The sequence below is a fragment of the Hyperolius riggenbachi genome, chromosome 4, assembly GCF_040937935.1.
Source record: "Hyperolius riggenbachi isolate aHypRig1 chromosome 4, aHypRig1.pri, whole genome shotgun sequence".
Taxonomy (NCBI): domain Eukaryota; kingdom Metazoa; phylum Chordata; class Amphibia; order Anura; family Hyperoliidae; genus Hyperolius; species Hyperolius riggenbachi.
This window is the reverse complement of record NC_090649.1, coordinates 154,876,501-154,893,934: the sequence shown is the minus strand read 5'-3', so window position 1 is coordinate 154,893,934 and position 17,434 is coordinate 154,876,501. Positions and strand designations below refer to the sequence as shown.

The 17,434-nt window shown below is 44.2% G+C and overlaps 1 protein-coding gene across 1 annotated transcript; it reads left to right on the top strand.

The window, feature by feature from the left end:
* Positions 1–1,980: 1,980 nt before the first annotated feature.
* SERP1 (stress associated endoplasmic reticulum protein 1) lies at positions 1,981–12,873 on the top strand. The gene is made up of 3 exons (XM_068279258.1): positions 1,981–2,218; positions 2,306–2,381; positions 11,779–12,873. The coding sequence occupies exons 1-3, from the start codon at positions 2,135–2,137 to the stop codon at positions 11,817–11,819; spliced, it is 201 nt and encodes a 66-aa protein (XP_068135359.1). The 5' UTR covers positions 1,981–2,134; the 3' UTR covers positions 11,820–12,873.
* The last annotated feature ends 4,561 nt before the right edge of the window (positions 12,874–17,434 follow it).

The window sequence follows — 17,434 nt, the reverse complement described above, 5'->3', positions numbered from 1 at the left end:
TCCACTTTAAAGAGAATCTGAAGTGAAAATAAACGTATGATATAATGATTTGTATGTGTAGTACAGCTAAGAAATAAAACACTAGCAGCAGAGATATGAGTCTAATATTGTTTCCAGTACAGGAAGCAATATTCCAGTTGTTATCTCCAGTTGTTATTTATGTAAAAGAGCCACTGAGTCGCAGAAAGCTCTGTCTCCTGAAGCTTATTATCTCAAGTGTCTGCCACTGTATTTTGTTTTTTTTCTGCAGAGGAAAGTACAAAAGTTCACTAGCCTGCTCTGTGAAATCATTTAGAATGCTGAGTGTAACGTGTAAACTGCAAATATTAGAGAATGATGCAATGTTATAAAAAAAACTATATAACTGAAAATAAAAATATGAGAATATTTTCTTTGCTAATAATGTTCTAGTAATTATCCGTACTACACAACCAATTATCTTTTTTTTCACTTCAGTGTCATTTTAAATAAAGGAAAAGAGGGCAGGGCTGCTTCCAAAAAAAAGGCTCTGGTTTAAGTTATATGCACTTTCCCTGATATAACTTTTTTTTACTTGCTCAGAGTTGCACATTAAAGCAGTAGGATTAGCCATATTATGCCAGGGCAAAAAACACATATATAAGTAGATAAATACTTAAAGAGAACCTGTACTGAGTAAAAATATTTAAAATAAACACATGAGGTAACTTTAAATGAACATTCCATAGTTACCTTGCCATCAGTTCCTCTCAGAAGCTCACCATTTTCTTCTGACAATAATCCCCTCCAGTTCTGACAATATTTTGTCAGATCTGAAATATATCAGTTGCTGTCAGTAAAATATCAGTTGCTGTCAGTTACAGCTGAGAGGAAAACTGATGTACCAGGTAATGTCTATGTTTCTCTATGGCTCAAGTGGGCGATGTTACAGTTTAACTGTGTGCTGACCAGAAAGCTGTTATGGGTAATGGCCATTTTCAAAATGGAGGACGGAAAATTCCCTTGATCACAGTGAACAAACAGGACGCGGGACAGGAGAAAGACACTGAGGAGTAGACTACATGAAAGGTAAGTATGACTTGTGTATGCTTATTTTGACTTTTAATGTTCAGTTCAGGTTTTCTTTAATCTACTTACATAACATGTATTGTACTGTGCACATTTTGATTTCAGTGAATGTTATATAGTAAATTAAGAGAATTCTGTTCCTGGAAGGGGGCCATGTCTTTTGCCCACAGTTTAGGCTAAATCCTGATGTTACCTCAGCCTTGCTTGTAAACACAAGTGAGCAGGGGATCATGTTTCAGATAAGCAGCTAGGCAGGGAAGAGGAGGAATATATGTTTGGCACTGCCTACTAAACAGCCAGTGCTCCTTAAGCTCCCAGCATGTCCCTTGCTGCAGCTCTGCCCGCAGCCGTTCGCCGCAGCTCCCTCCTGGTCCCCGGCGATGACATCTGTCGGCCTGTACTGCGCCTGCGCGAGCGGCTATGTCAATCACCGCCACGTGGACTGGAGCGAACTCCGCAGGCGCAGAACTACTTGCGCAGGCCGCAGTACAGGCCGACCTGACGTCATCGCCGGGGACCGGGAGGGAGCTTCAGCGAACGTCTGTGGGCAGAGCTGTGGCAAGGGACATGCTGGGAGCTTTGGGGCTGGAGGAAGCCCCGGGTAAGTAGCGCTTATTTTATTCAAATTTGCCTGATAACTCCTTAAAGTATGTGATAACTTCAAACCATAACAGCAGAAAAAGTTTTGAAAGTTTTAAATGCAGGATTAGCCTCTTTATCACTTAATACACTCAGACCAGTTGCTGTTAAAATTTGATTTTTATGGCGACACTCCCGCTTTAATACACTGTGAGCAGTATCCTGCAGCCACCTAGCTTCCCATACCATATAGCTCACCAGCAGATACATCCAGGTAACAGGTACTGCTGGCAGGTGTGGGAGGGACTACTTTAGTCTCGTTACGTACGCACTCTCTCAGTGCGTACGTAGTTCCGGTTGTAGGCGTGGCTTGTGGAATTGCCTACGCTGGCAGCTCGGCGAGTCGGTGCTTCTTACTCTAGTCACACACCCAGCCTGCCAGGTGACCGTTGTATTGCCGCCCCGGCTTCCCCTCCACCCCCGGTACCTGTACCCACTCACCGCAGCCATGGTAGCCAAGCAGAGAATCCGAATGGCCAATGAGAAGCACAGCAAGAACATCACACAGAGAGGCAACGTGGCGAAGACCGCGGTACGTGGAAGTGGCTGCGCTGCACACACGCTGCTGCTGCTGCCGCCGCCTGTCTGACTCTCATCATTGTCTCTTTCCTGTTCACAGAGGAACGCCACAGACGAGAAGTCCTCGGTAGGTCCCTGGTTACTGGCCCTCTTCATCTTCGTGGTCTGTGGATCCGGTAAGTGGGCTCTCCTTAGGTGCACCGTAAGTCCCAGCATGCCTTACCTGTTACTGATTGCCTGCCAGCCCTTATGGTTCAGCAGCTTGGGGGCTTTGGAGTGGGCAAGAGTTAGCTACCCTCTGTCCCATCACCATCAGGGTTGTCATCTGTCAGTTGGCCATAAGCTCTCATCACAAATGGAACTATTGCAAGGCTCGTTTTTAAAGATTGGTGCCAAGAAAAATAACAATAGATGAGGTCACCCATATCAACCAATTTGTATGAAGGGTTGTAAGCTGGATTTTAAGTGACATTCCCCTTCCCTCTAGATTTCGTCACATAGTACTTTATCAGTTGCAGTGTAAATGAATGGGTGTGTAGAAAAAAATGTTGTTACAGTATATTTTATACCCTGTCTGAATGGAGTATATATGATTTCCTGAAGTGCGTGTTGATGGGTGGATTGTTTGATCAAAAACATGTCATTGTTTGGTTCACCAACAACCAACTGCCCCCACCTAAAAATATGACAGTGAATAGTGGTAGGCACATAAAATTGTGAAATTATTTAAATCTCTTGGTGTTGTGATTTCTGAGACTCTGCAGGAAGTCTTGCCACTGTCTATGTAATAGAAATGTATGTTTGTCAAAGGAGCTGATGTTTTCAGGTTGAGCACCACATACTTTGCACTTGTTGCTCAATGTTATTACGGAATGTACCCCTTCTTTTGAAATATGGTGTGTCTCAAGTACCCTTTGCCAAATACACAGTAGCTCTGTTTTGAAGAGTGCTCCATAGATGGGTTTGACTGCTTTCCAAACATTCCCTGATGCTTTTAACTGGGCATACTTATTTGTTTACATAAGATATGTAATTGTTCATCTCAAATTATAATTGACTGATGAGTTCCAGTACCCCTTGGGGTGTGAGTACCATATGTTGAGAAGTAGTCTGTAGTGCCTTCTGTGGGTTCTTCACCACTGGTGTGCTCTTTCCTAGGACTGATTCTTAAAAGCGTATTTGAATGAAGTTTCACTGGATGGACAATTTAATTTTTGTCTTTCAGAAATGAATGTTTTACTATCTATTCCAATCTGTGTAGACTGTTGTCTATCTCGTGCTCTTTTGAGTCAGCTGGTTGAATTACTAAAATTAAAGTTTCTTTTAAGGGTACCTTGTACACATTAATGATGATTAGGCCTACATCCTCCATTTGCACCATTGATGACACAAGCATTTTAAAAAAATAGCAATTCCTTCTGTGGTTAGTTATTGAAAGTATTGTCTACACAGCAACTTTTGCTATTTTGGTCAACTATAGGTTTCTAGCTCAGCTGCAAGGATCATAGTTCTCTTTTTAAATTCAACAAAATGTCAACTTTCTGCTTGAAAAAAGGTTGTGAAAGTATTTTCTGGAATTTCATGTAATTCCACTCATTGGCTTATTGGTTACGGGGACAAATAGTTGATTTCGTCATATTTTCAGATCTCTTCAACGGGGGGAGGAATAAAGTATTACTATAAACAGCAGTAATTGGCGTCACTAGCGCATGCTTGGTACCTCCCTTTTAAAGTCAATTTATCCAAATGGCAGAAAACTTTCGGGGAAACTAGAGCATTTCTATATATTTGCAGTTATTTTAAAATAAAATTCTAGCATAGTGTACCTATATGGGACACACTGGTGGTATATGGGTAATGCTGGCATTGACTGAGACACTTTGCAGCAGAAATGCCATCAACTGCCATAACACTACAGAAAGTCATACACTCGCAGATGGCAGTCCAATATGACAAATGATTGGTTAGAAGATGCCAATGTTTATCACTTTACAAAATCTGTAACCCATTGCAGCCAATGGTGTAGAAGTGCACCTTGGCCTGGACTGATCTGAAACATCCCATATGTCCTTGACAGTGATGTTTCCAAATAATCCCTTTTTACTTTTAACAACAAAAGTATGTGCAGACACTAGATTTGTTGTCAGAGCATTGTTGATCGTGATATCAAGCACAAATCTAGCAACAGTACAGTTGTTCCATGGTATTGTTTAGTGCGCCATCATGACTGATCACTAAACAGCTGTTTTCTATTCATCCTGGTGCGGGGTGACACTTTTTGTCACTCTTCATACAACAGGATACTCAATTGTAGCCAAGCAACTTGCCTCTACACTAATCTGTTGTCAGGGTGATTGCCTGTGATCAGTTGTTTCATAAGTCTGTAACGTTGGTGTATTTTGTATCTCTGTATGGTTATGATAAATTTGCTTTACCAGCCAAAGCTCCCTGTAGTTGTCTATACACTGTGAGGTACTGTTAGCTCTGAATATGTGGTGTAGGTAGCCCCTATTCTAGCTCTGTGACCCCTCCACAATCCTGCCCTAGATGCGTTGCGTTTTTGTTTTTCCCTGCACATAACATGTCAGGAAGACTGTCCGAAGTAAGTGTTTCCTGTGACATCACTCTGCACTAGTCTTCTGCACACGTATGCATGTCTGTAGCATTCCCACACTGGCCACAGGATCTGCTCTACACTTTCCTTCCTCTCCTACAGAAATCTGAGAGGTTTTCATTGCTGAACACTTGTTCCCAAGCCTCATTAGTAGCAGATGTCTGCTGTGCAATTGTTATCTGAAGTCTTGAATGGTTTTGTCAATGGTTCAAGCTGGCTATATTTTAAACCTATTTTTCCTGCTTTGTGAAAGTAATACTACGACATGAGCTCACATTGCAGATTTTGTAGGTGTTGCAGCCATTTATAATCTTCTGAAAAAAAATCTTATACGTTCCTGGATTGCTCCTTCTGTTACCATATGTTGTGCCAATTTAGTATGCCCACCTACCTGCTGTCAAACACAGCCAGATGATCAGGATAAAATATATGCAAAATTTCACCATCTATATAACTTAAGCCTGGTAGACTAAAAAAAATAGGAACACTATCATCTGCACGCTTCTTTTAAGTGTTTCTGATACTAGTAGGTTAATTGGCTCTCCCTATAGGTTGTCTGTAGAAGCATTGGACTGTACATCTTTTTGAGTGATAAACTGATGTAAATTCTCTCCAAAGCACTTTGGAAAATTGTCAGTAGTGTATAAACACATAAACCTTAAAAAAAAAGCATTCTCCTGTTTTTCTTGACTTTGAATAGCACTATATAAAATATTATATAAAGAATATTTGCATTTGTAAGTGGTGCTGGTAATTGGCTCCTGATTCTGTCTAGGTACATGCACCACAAGTCTCAGCCTGGGATGGGGAGAGCTAACACAGCAGCAGATGCTGGATAGTGTACTGGTTAAAAGCAACCTGAGGTATGAGACCTATGCAAGCTGCTATATTTATTTCCTTTTACACAATACCAGTTGCCTGGCAGGCCTAATGATCTTTCTGGTCAGTAGGGTCTAAATTACACACGCCTGAATCAAGCATGCAGCTAATCTTGTCAGATTTGTCATCTGATCTGCATGCTTGTTCATAGTGTATGGCTTAAAGAGAGTCTGAAGCGAGAATAAATCTCGCTTCAGACCTCATAGATAGCAGGGGCATGTGTGCCCCTGCTAAAACGCCGCTATTCCGCGGCTTAACGGGGGTCCCTTCACCCCCAAATCACCTCCGTACAGCCGGGGAGCGCTTCCGCATTGGGGCAGGGCTAACCGCCGCAGCCCTGCCTCAGACGTGTACCTCTGCCTCTCCCCCGCCACTCTGTCTTCCTTCACTGAGAGGGGCGGGGGAGAAGCGGCGATGCACGTCTGATAGACTTGCTGAGAGGCAGGGCTGCAGCCGTTAGCCCTGCCTCCAGGAAGAGAAAATTTTACGGCCAAGTTTTGCGGGGGTGAGTTTGGGGGTGAAGGGACCCCCGTTTAGCCGCGGGATAGCGGCGTTTTAGTAGGGGCACACATGCCCCTGCTATATATAAGCTCTGAAGCGAGATTTATTCTTGCTTCAGAGTCTCTTTAAAGCAGGGGTCTCAAACTCGCGGCCCGCGGGCCATTTGCGGCCCGCGATACAATATTTTGTGGCCCCAGGGCCCCAGAGCTTGTAGGGGCCCCCAGTGGCTACAAGAGGAAAAAAAAATTTTTCAAATCGGCCTTATAGTTTTTGAGAAAATCGATTTTAAAGTTGCAAAGGAAAAAAATACACATTTAAAAACCCGCCGACTTTAATGGTTAATAGCAAATCCACCTTAAATGCTAGAAACCCTAAATTTGCAGGATATGTTAAGGAGATCATTAGGAATAAGAGGAAAAAACAATTTTTCAAAAAGACCTTATAGTTTTTGAGAAAATCGATTTTAAAGTTTCGAAGGAAAATAGTATACTTTTAAATGCGGTAAATGTCACTTTTAGTAGCAAACCTAACGGTAGTGTAATTTTACATGTATCAAAAGAAAGAGCAATACATTTCCAGACAGGGTTTCCAGAGGGTCCATACGCAGCCGCAGCGCTTTGGCCAGGGATCGCTATACAGCCGCAATATGGCTGTATGAAGATTCCTGGCATTTTTTCCTATTTTCCCATTTATTTATTTTTTGTTTAGAGTGTGGGAATTTTTAAAAAAAAAAAATTGTGGGGTCCCCCCTCCTGAAACTTTTTAACCCCTTGTCCCCCATGCAGGCTGGGGTAGCCAGAATGTGGAGCTCCGACCGATTGGGGCTTCACACCCTGACTATACCAGCTGCAAAAAAGGTCCCTTAATGCCGATTTTTGTTCCATGGTATCTGTTTTGTAGGGGAGGGCAGGTTTATTTTGCTCTGGGGCCCCATTGTTGCTTAAACCGGCCCTGCCTGCCGGCAAAAGAGACACGGAAGCGAACTATTTTTGCCCATTTTACCTTATATTTCGCTTCAGCGCTCCCAAGTAATCCGCCGCATCCCCGCCGCTAAACAAGGGCTGCAGACCCCCCAAATCCCCCGCGCAAACATCCACGACTGCGCTGAGGGGCAGAGCTTCCAGCTGTAGCTCTGCCCCTCCTGACGTCAATCGTTGAATGGATCGCCGCCTCTCCCCGCCCCTCTCTGTGAAGGAAGAGTGAGAGGGGCGGGCAGAGGCGGCGATCCGCCGCGATTGACGTCAGGAGGGGCAGAGCTGAAGCTGAATGCTCTGCCCCTTCCAGGAAATGCTGGCGGATTGCCCCCCGGGGCGATTTGGGGGCTCTGCAGCCCTCGTTTTGCGGCGGGGACACGTGAAATCCCTTATGCGGCCCAGCCTCATCCTGACTTTGCCTCCTGCGGCCCCCAGGTAAATTGAGTTTGAGACCCCTGCTTTAAAGTGAACCTTAAGAGTAAAAATTAAATTGAGTTTTACTCACCTGGGGCTTACCTCGGCCCCCTGCAGCTGATCGGTGCCCACGACGACTCGCTCTGATGCTCCGGATCCAGCTGGCGGCCACTCCCGGTTTCGCCGTCAGGCTGGGGAACGCGGCTGATACTACGCGTTCCCAGCCAAAATAGCACCCCTATGCGGCCATATGGCGCTAAAATAAAGTGAACCTAAACTGAGAGGGATATGGATTTTTCCTTTTAAAATACCAGTTGCCTGACTCACCTGCTGATCCTGTGTCTCTAATACTTTTAGCCACAGCCTCTGAACAAGCATGCAGATCAGGTGCTCTGACTGAAGTCAGGCTGGATTAGCTGCATGCTTGTTTTAGGTTTGTGATTCAGCGACTACTGCAGCCAAAGAGGTAAGCAGGACTGTCAAGCAACTGGTATTGTTTAAAAGGAAACATCCATATCCCTCTAAGATTCCCTTTAAAAAGAAATAAACTTGTCAGCCTCCATATCTCTCACCTCGGGTTCCCTTGAAATGCTCTGCCTCTGACACAGGAGACCAGTACTGTTCATTTATCTAAATGGACAGGGGCAAGTGCCGCAGCTGCTGTTTAGGGTTGCAGAACAGTTTGTGTAACCACCCCTTATAGTTAAAGCGGATCCGAGATGAAAAACGAACTATAACAAGTAACTTGTCTATATATCTTATGTACAGTTTAGATGGATTAAACAGCAAATCTGTCTGCATACTGCTTTAATAGAATATGATTATTTCTTCCTGTGATATGACAGCAGCCATGTTGTTTGTAAACATAACACAGAGGCAGGCTTATCTGCACCATCAGCACTCAGACTGAAAGAAACCTAACCCCCCCCCCCCCCCCCTCCCCTCTGCCTCTGAAATCTCTGGCTAGTAATACCTCCACCTCCTCCTGCCCAGACTGAGCTCCCATGAGCCCTTGCTACTGCCAAGGCTCTCTAAAAACTGTGGGTGGGGCTTATTTAGTTTATAGGGAATTAGAGTATTAAAACAAAAACAAAAAAGTATTTGGCTTGAGGAATGCCCTATAAACTATAGGAAAGGAACACAATTATGCAATGAGTAAAAGCTCATCTCAGATCCACTTTAATTTGGAGCTCCCTATCTCATTTCATAGTTTTAAGCTAGGTCTTATATTGTTTTACACCAATTTCAGGATACAGGTATGTAAACCCCAGGATGTTCAGTAGAGCACCATTCTTATACTGATGTTGAGCAAACTGTGCTGATCTCTGCTTCAATCGTTCGTTTTAAAGCCATTTTTCATCGCCATCATAGGGATAAATTGACTCTCTGAAGCTGCGTGTGAGAGGAATCGGCGCAGGAGACTTGGGCGCAGGACACAGCCGGTATATGGCTGATGCTGCTGCACAAGTCCCGGCCATATTAAATACTATTCCCCCTCCAGGCCGCCATGGATGGTAGGGAATGAAATAATTTGGCTTCCAGCAATTGCTGGAGGCCGAATTATAGTGTTTTTTTTTATAAGTAACTTCAGCTCAGTCTTCTGACGGCGCTGAAGTTACTCACTGCTGCGCCCAAGTCTCCTGCGCTGGAATGAAATTGTTCGCTAAAGCTTTGTATAGGATAGATGGATCTCAGGCCAGGTGGAACTTTGGGCCAGCTCTGCTGAGAATCTAGCATGTGTACAGCCTCACTGCCTGCATCACTGAGATCTCTTAGAACCCCCCCCCCCCCCCCCCCCCACCCCTGTACATAAACCTGGGGAAGATGAGCTTGTATTTTAGAATTGACTAACTAAAGCAAATCAGAACTTAAAGTGAACCTTAAGTGGGGGAAAGAAGCTTGTTGGTTACTTGCGGCTTCTTCCAGCCCCTTGTAGTCTTGTAGGTCCCTCGGTTTCCTCCCAGACCTCTGTTGTGCGGCTGCGTACCTTTGAAAACTTGCTGACTGGACCAGTTGTGGGTTACTGCGCATGTGTGGTCCCATCTGCATACCTCCTCTGTCGTGCTCTTGTGGCTGGAAGGTAAGTAAGACAACTTATTTCCCCCAACTTGAAGGAATCGTCAGGCAAAAAAAAGTGTTTCACTTACCTGGGGCTTCTACCAGCCCAATGCAGCCATCCGGGGCCCTCGTAGTCACTCACTGCTGCTCCAGTCCCCCGCCTCCAGCTAGTTTCGTTTTTGCCGACCTTGGGGTTGACGGGCCGCATTGCATACACTTTTACGCATTCCTGCTGGTGCAGGCACATTAACGCATACATTTTTACGCATTAGTGGTGCCATGCGTAAATTTACTAACGAGTAAAAATGTATGCGTTAATGTTCCTGCACCAGCGGGAATGCGTAAAAATGTGCGCAATGCAGCCCACCGGCAAAATAGTTGGCAAAAACAAAACTGGCTGGCATAAGGGGACTAGAGCAGCAGTGAGTGACAAGGGGACAGGATGGCTGCATTGGGCTGGTAGAAGCCCCAGGTAAGTGAAACTTTGTTGTTTTTTTGCCTGACAATTCCTTTAAGGTTCACTTTCAATTAAGGCTACTTGCACACCAAGACGTTGCGTTAGGTGCCACGTTAAGGTCGCACAATGTGCACCTAACACAACGTATGGTGCTGCAAGAGCCGACGGTAGAGTGAGCCGCGTTAGGCGGCTCTATTCCGATAAAGTCTCCCAGAGTGGCGCTGATTGGCCGGCGGGACCACGTGACGCGGAGCGAGACACTCCGCATCACGTGGTCCCGCCGGCCAATCTGCCCCCTACTGCGCATGTGTAAACAGTCTAACGCGGCTATAGCCGCTCTAACGCCGTAGCATGCTGCACTTTCCGGGCAACGTACAGCGTTACATGTAACGCAACGTGGGCTGTGTGAACAGCCCACTTGAGTTACATTGCTGTGCGTTGGGAGTGTTACAGGCGCACTAACGTGCGCCTGTAACGTCCCTGTGTGTAAGCAGCCTTAAAGGGGTTCTTCCGCGAAATAGAAAAAAAATAAAAAGTGGTTTATTTATAAACTATTAAAAATCCTCTTCAAATAGTGCGAAAAGTGTTTTTAAAAAATGAATAGTTTCATCAAAGTAACACGTAATGTAATCAGTGACAGATGTCGGCCAGGGAGGCTAATCCATTTGTTAGGGGTTTTTTTTTTTGTACTATAATATCACAAACATAACTGCTGCGTACCTAGTTGACAGTTCTGTAGTCCGTTGCTGTCAGGAATGGCTCTTACAATTAGAATAACGGCTGTTATCTCCCGGAGCTCTGCGCAGTTATTTATTTTGGTTTCACGGAGGGAGAGAGAGGACCCCGGAAGCAATGAATCAGGCTGAGGGAGAGCAGCTGATCAGTGAGAACGTAATTTGTTGACGTCATTGCCCGGCAACCAGACTACGGCGTGTATGCAGAATCCTCTTTATCTCCTGAAAGCGAGTGATCTCTTTGTCGCTGCAAGATTTATGGGTTTGTGTTTTCTTATTAACTTTTAGCTGCCTGGAGAACTCAACACAAACCAATAAATCTTGCAGCGACAAAGAGATCACTCGCTAGAGGATTCTGCATAGACACCCTACGTTCTCACTGATCAGCTGCTCTCCCTCAGCCTGATTCATTGCTCCGGGGTCCTCTCTCTCCCTCCGTGAAACTAAAATAAATAACTGCGCAGAGCTCCGGGAGATAACAGCCGTTATTCTAATTGTAAGAGCCATTCCTGACAGCAACGGACTACAGAACTGTCAACTAGGTACGCAGCAGTTATGTTTGTGATATTATAGTACAAAAAAAAACACCCCTAACAAATGGATTAGCCTCCCTGGCGTCATCCGTCACTGATTACATTAGGTGTTACTTTGATGAAACTATTCATTTTTAAAAAACACTTTTCGCACTATTTGAAGAGGATTTTTAATAGTTTATAAATAAACCACTTTTTATTTTTTTCCTATTTCGCGGAAGAACCCCTTTAAAGCAAGACTTGAGTACACTAGTTGACCCTTCAGCATTGGCTAAATGCAGGAGAGAAGCTATACCTTGTTTTGCATATAATTTCATTCATCATTTTGAAGCACTGTGTGTTTTTCTGTCTGTAGCTTCTCTCTTCTGATTTAGTTATTTTTAACTATGTGCTATGTTTATCATTTCAGCCATTTTCCAGATTATCCAGAGCATCAGAATGGGCATGTAGAGTCTGCCTGCAGATGTTTTTTCTCCTGTGAAGTATGACATGAACTCTTTACTTTTTTTTTTTTTTTTGATCTGTTGATCAAGTCAAAGAAAAACAAAACCACGGATTTCACGTTCCAGAATGACAACTTGTACAGCGGCCATCCAAGTCATTCCAAATTGTACCACCAAAGTCATTCCATTTTTTTCTAACCCATGCCACAGTGCCTTCAGAGAGCACCATATGCATAAGAGCAATAACGGCAGATCTGCTATTGTGGAGCATCTTATTATTCAATGAACTGTCAGTTCAATGTGGATCTAATTTGTATGCAATGTAGATACATTTAGTTTAAATAGGTCTTGTGTTGAAAGCTATTTGTGTTAAATATTCTACCTTTTTTTTAATGTATAAAATTGGTTAACTTTTAATTTAAAAAAAAATCAAAAGCTGGAAGACTGATTCTGAAGTAATTTGAATATGTTCTCTTAATGCTGCAAGGAATCATACACCGCATGCTATTACTTTAAGTTTATCTGCTGTATTTGGAACATGGTTGATATTTTGGAGATGGCATAGTGCAGAATGCTATGGTGCAGCAGCTTTGTGCATAGAGTTGCATTAGTCCTGTAATAAGTTAATCTTCTCTTGCCAGTACACCTCTTTATATGTCCTTTCCTTTCTGTCCACTGTCACATCTGCACACTGTAGCGGAGCTGAGCTGTCTGTGTCCAGAGATGGAAGATCTTCTAATACCCAGGGTCACTGCCTAGGTGCAATTTGTACAGGTGGTGCTCAAAAAAAGCCACTTTCCAAACTGGGTGATAATTCTGCTTTCTGTCTGTAGTCTTTTGTTTACTTATTTTTTCTGCATGCATCTCATCTGCCATTTTATTCTTAGTTATTGTTCTTTACATCCCTTTCACATCTTGTGACATGAAGGTTCACAACACAGCATAAACAAACAACGAAGAACTGTAAAGGTATAAAAAACAAAAAAAGTTGGCTACAGCAAAAACGTTTACAATTGCTGCAGTTTTTTTAAAAATACAAATAAAACTTTACAAAAAACAAACCCTTTGTTTCTAAATATATTGAGAGGGGTGCAGCCATGAGCACTCTTTGATATTAAAGTTGAAGATTGTTTTCAGGGTCTCAGTGCAGGAGAGGTGTCTAAAGATCAGGGAAGCTTCTGGGCCATCCATAGACTTATCCCTACTGAGGTAAGTATCTAACTTATTTATTTTTTGTAATTCTTATGACAGGTGTCCATTACGCTGCTCACACACAGCCAGAAGTCCTTCATTGTTCATCCTGTGTGTATTTTATTTTTCCCTCAAGTTTACAGCTCACTTAATGCTAGGTACACACGATTCAATTTTCCGGTAGATTTACCTGCCGGATGGAATTTTTTTCCAACATGTCCGATCTGAATTTCGATTTATTTATTTATTTTTTGATCGATTTCCATAAAAGTAAATGGAAACTGATTGGAAAATCTATCGAAATTCAGATTGGACATGTTGGAAAAAAAATCGATGTGGCAGGTAAATCTGCCAGAAAATGGCATCGTCTGTACCTAGCATAACTCATTTAAAATTGATCTAATAGATTCTGGAGATAATGAAAGAATCTCTTTGCTTAAAAGCAAACATGAAGCGCAAAAAAACTAATGTAAGAATTATATGTGGAGTATGGATAATGAATAGCATTTTTTATAACCTTGCACCATGCTGTTGCAGTTTTAAAATACTCTGTCTTTTAGGCTTCTTGCACACCAAGACGTTGCATTAGGTGGCACGTTAAGGTCGCATAACGTGCAACTAACACAACGTATGGTGCTGCAAGAGCCGACGGTAGAGTGAGCCGCGTTAGGCGGCTCGAGTCCTATAATGTCTCCCAGAGTGGCGCTGATTGGCCAGCGGGACCACGTGATGCGGAGCGAGACACTCCGCATCACGAGGTCCCGCCGGCCAATCAGCTACCGCCAGTGCAGTGAATATTAAGTAGCCATGTGCGCGGCTACTGTAGCTGGCTCTCCCCGCCTCCTCTCCGCCCCCCACTGCGCATGTGCAAACAGTCTAACGCGGCTAAAGCCGCTCCAACGCCGTAGCATGCTGCACTTTGCACCGAACGTGCAGCGTTACATGTAACGCAACGTGGGCTGTGTGAACAGCCCACTTGTGTTACATTGCTGTGCGTTGGGGGAGCGTTACAGGCGCACTAACGTGCGCCTGTAACGTCTTGGTGTGTAAGCAGCCTAAAGCTATAAAAGAAAAGTAGAAATAATGACCCTTTGAACTTTCCTGCAGAGAAACCTTATCCTAAGCTGTCTGTTTCTTGGCAAACTTGTAAAGGGGGGGGGGTGTGTGTTGAGTTGGATTCTTCAGTAGTTCGATGCCTCTGGGTGGTAGAGCCCTCTGTTCCAGCACAGGGTCCCTCCTGCATCTTCTGGCCGTGAACGAGCGTGAGTCACATTTGCGCATACCTGATATAACAGCAGCCGTGCAATTTTTTTCCCTCTGTGCACGAGCGCATTGTTCTACTGAGCAGCGGGGGCCCTCCTTGCAGAAGTCCTGTCTGCATGCACTTGTCCATGATAGGAGAGCAGGCCCAAGAACCCTATTTGACAAGCTTTTATTGGAGAAGTTTAAGGGTACCTTGCAAAGGAAAACTGGGCTGTCTATCAGTTGTGGGAAGTCTCTGGATAGTTCTCACTACTGAGGTACTTAATATTTTAAAAAAACATTTTTAAAGTTGCCCATACATCACTTGGTGTGCTACCAGATCGATCATTAGATAGATCCCTCTCTAATGCAATTTCCCCATTCCCCCGCCCGTGCTTGGAGTTAAAGGCTCACCTCTCTGTGTGATGCCTGGCCTCCTGGTGGTGATGTTGTTGCTTGCACAAGTGTCTCATGGTACAGGCACTTGAGGTGATGCTGGAGTCCAGGATTTGTGCTGGCAGTCAGGTGAGGTCTTTACACTGACCTGGGGAAGGGTAGTGGTGTCACACGTGTCCGTGGCCACTACAATGCATGCCTCGGAGTAACATAAGGGGGTTGGTGGTCTCAGCAATTCCCCAATCTGCTGTCTGCACTGCTTTATTCTAGGTATAGCGCCATTAGTTATGGATGCATATCATGAAGTAATGTGTGCAAACCGTTCACAAATTTTCCTCAAATGTATGTAAGCATTGGGGAGACAGAAACACTGGTGGCCTGGAGGACACTGAGGGACTTTAAAAACGTGGGCTCTATTCCGAACTGCTAATTAAAGGCGCATCTATTCAGGGTGCAACTGTATTCCATGGCATGTCTGGGCCTGCCTGCTGTTTTGCATCCGCTCAAAATTGAAGGAGTGTACTAGGCTTTAGGTTCGGTTCCCACTGGTATTAAAAACGTTTGGTACATTTTCTACACTACTGAGAAACAGAAAGCAAATCCTATTGTTAAAAATAGTATCCACTTCTTGTGAAAAAAAGAAACAAAAAAAAACAGATGTGACAATGGGAACACAGTTGCATCCTGCGTCATTGTTCCGGAACAGACCACCAAACGCCAGGTGCACAGATGTAATGAAATGCTATGTATAATTTAGACCCTTTGGACCACAATTCACTAAGCGTTACTGCATTCGGTAATGCAGAAAACCGCTTATTGTACCGATCACGTTGCCAAATGCCTATTCACTAAACCTATTAGTGCACTGAGAAGTAAAGTTACCGACGAGTGAGATAAATTACCACCTTGTGCACTAAATACCTGCAATTCATAAAGATAAAAGCATTTTCTATACACCAGCGGTTCTGGATGCAAGTCTGGCCTCAGGGGCATAAAGAGGTAATTTGCATATTCAGTAGCGGTGCATCGTGGGAAACCACAGATGTTCACTTAAAACTGAATTATCACAAGTGCCTTCTGTTTTAAGAAGGCAACTCACACTAAGCCAGTGGTTCCCAAACTTTTTCGGTTGAGGGCACCCTTGATGGCTCTGAAATTTTTTTTCAAGACACCCCTTGGCAAAAATAACTACTGAAATCCTGTTACGACCCTTATTCAGAAGCACCCCCCAAAGGATGGGGATGAATGCCGAGGCACCCCTGGCTGGTGCTCAAGGCGCACCAGGGTGCTGTGGCACCCAGTTTGAGAACCCCTACACTAAGCATTGGTAAATCAAGTAAAAGTGTTAGGTATTTATCTCCAGCACTGACCAGCTGGTAACTCACAACCTCCATGTGGTAAAAGTTGACAGATGTAGTAGACAGCGGCCCTGCTTCTCCCCGCATTTGAGCCAATGCTCTGGTGGGCGGGACTTCAGGACGGCAGAGTAGGAGACATTCAAAAAGGCTTTTCTTTATCCCTTTAGATGTGTATATCTGTATACTGATACTCAGAAAAGCTCTCTAGTAGGGTTGTCGCGGTATAACGGTATACCACGGTTTGATTGTGCATGGTAATCATACCATGCACAAGTGTCCGAGAAGGTCTTTGACTATTGCCACACTAGGGAGGAGAATGTCTTCGGCCTGGGGAAAGGATGAGACCAGGAGCCCTTATGGTGTAGTATCGTTAGAACAAGTGGGTTATATAATGATGTGGGTAATGAATACTCACATAGGTGTGTTGCCCTGATGCAACCAACGACAATCGCATGCGGAAAAAAAACGTTTCCGTTTGTGTTCTGGAACACTCTGGGACCGGGCGGTCGCTCTCCTCCTATGGTCCTATATACTGGTGGATGGTCACCCCAGTAGTATAGTAGCACCTCAAAGAGGTATGGGATACAGAGGCAAATCGGTGGAGGTGCCCTTAGAACTTATTAAAGAGAGTCTGAAGCAAGAATAAATCTCGCTTCAGACCTCAGATAGCAGGGGCATGTGTGCCCCTGCTAAAACGCCGCTATCCTGCGGCTTAACGGGGGTCCCTTCACCCCCAAATCCCCTCCGTACAGCTGGGGAGTGCTTCCGCATTGGGGCAGAACTAACCGCCGCAGCCCTGCCCTCACCGTGTACCTCCGCCTCTCCCCCACCCCTCTCAGTCTTTCTTCGCTGAGGGGCGGGGGAGAGGCGGCGATGCGCGTCTGATAGACTTGCTGAGAGGCAGGGCTGCAGCCGTTAGCCCTGCCTCCAGGAAGAGAAAATTTACGACCAAGTTTTGGGGGTGAAGGGACCCCCATTTAGCCGCGGGATAGCGGTGTTTTAGCAGGGGCACACATGCCCCTGCTAACTATGAGCTCTGAAGCGAGTTTTATTCTCGCTTCAGAGTCTCTTTAAAGCCAATATAAGATATTCTAATAAAAGAAAAAAGAGGTATCTTACCTCATCAGAAGACTCACATAGGTGGAAAAGGGAGTCTTTATTAAAATTAAAGGGTTAAGCTGTAGACAACACATTTCACAGGACAAAGCCCGCTTCATCAGGTCAATAAACCATTTATCTTAAAGTTCTGATCAACAATATATAATACAGTATAAAAGTATCACAATTTTACACTGCACGGAGGCGAAAAACTTTTCCACCCTTAAAATGGTATAATGGATGTCGTATTAATGAAAGCCATAAGCATGTGTAAGACAACTCTGCACATGTCACACCGCACACAGAACAACAGAGTAACAATCCCAAATTAGACATA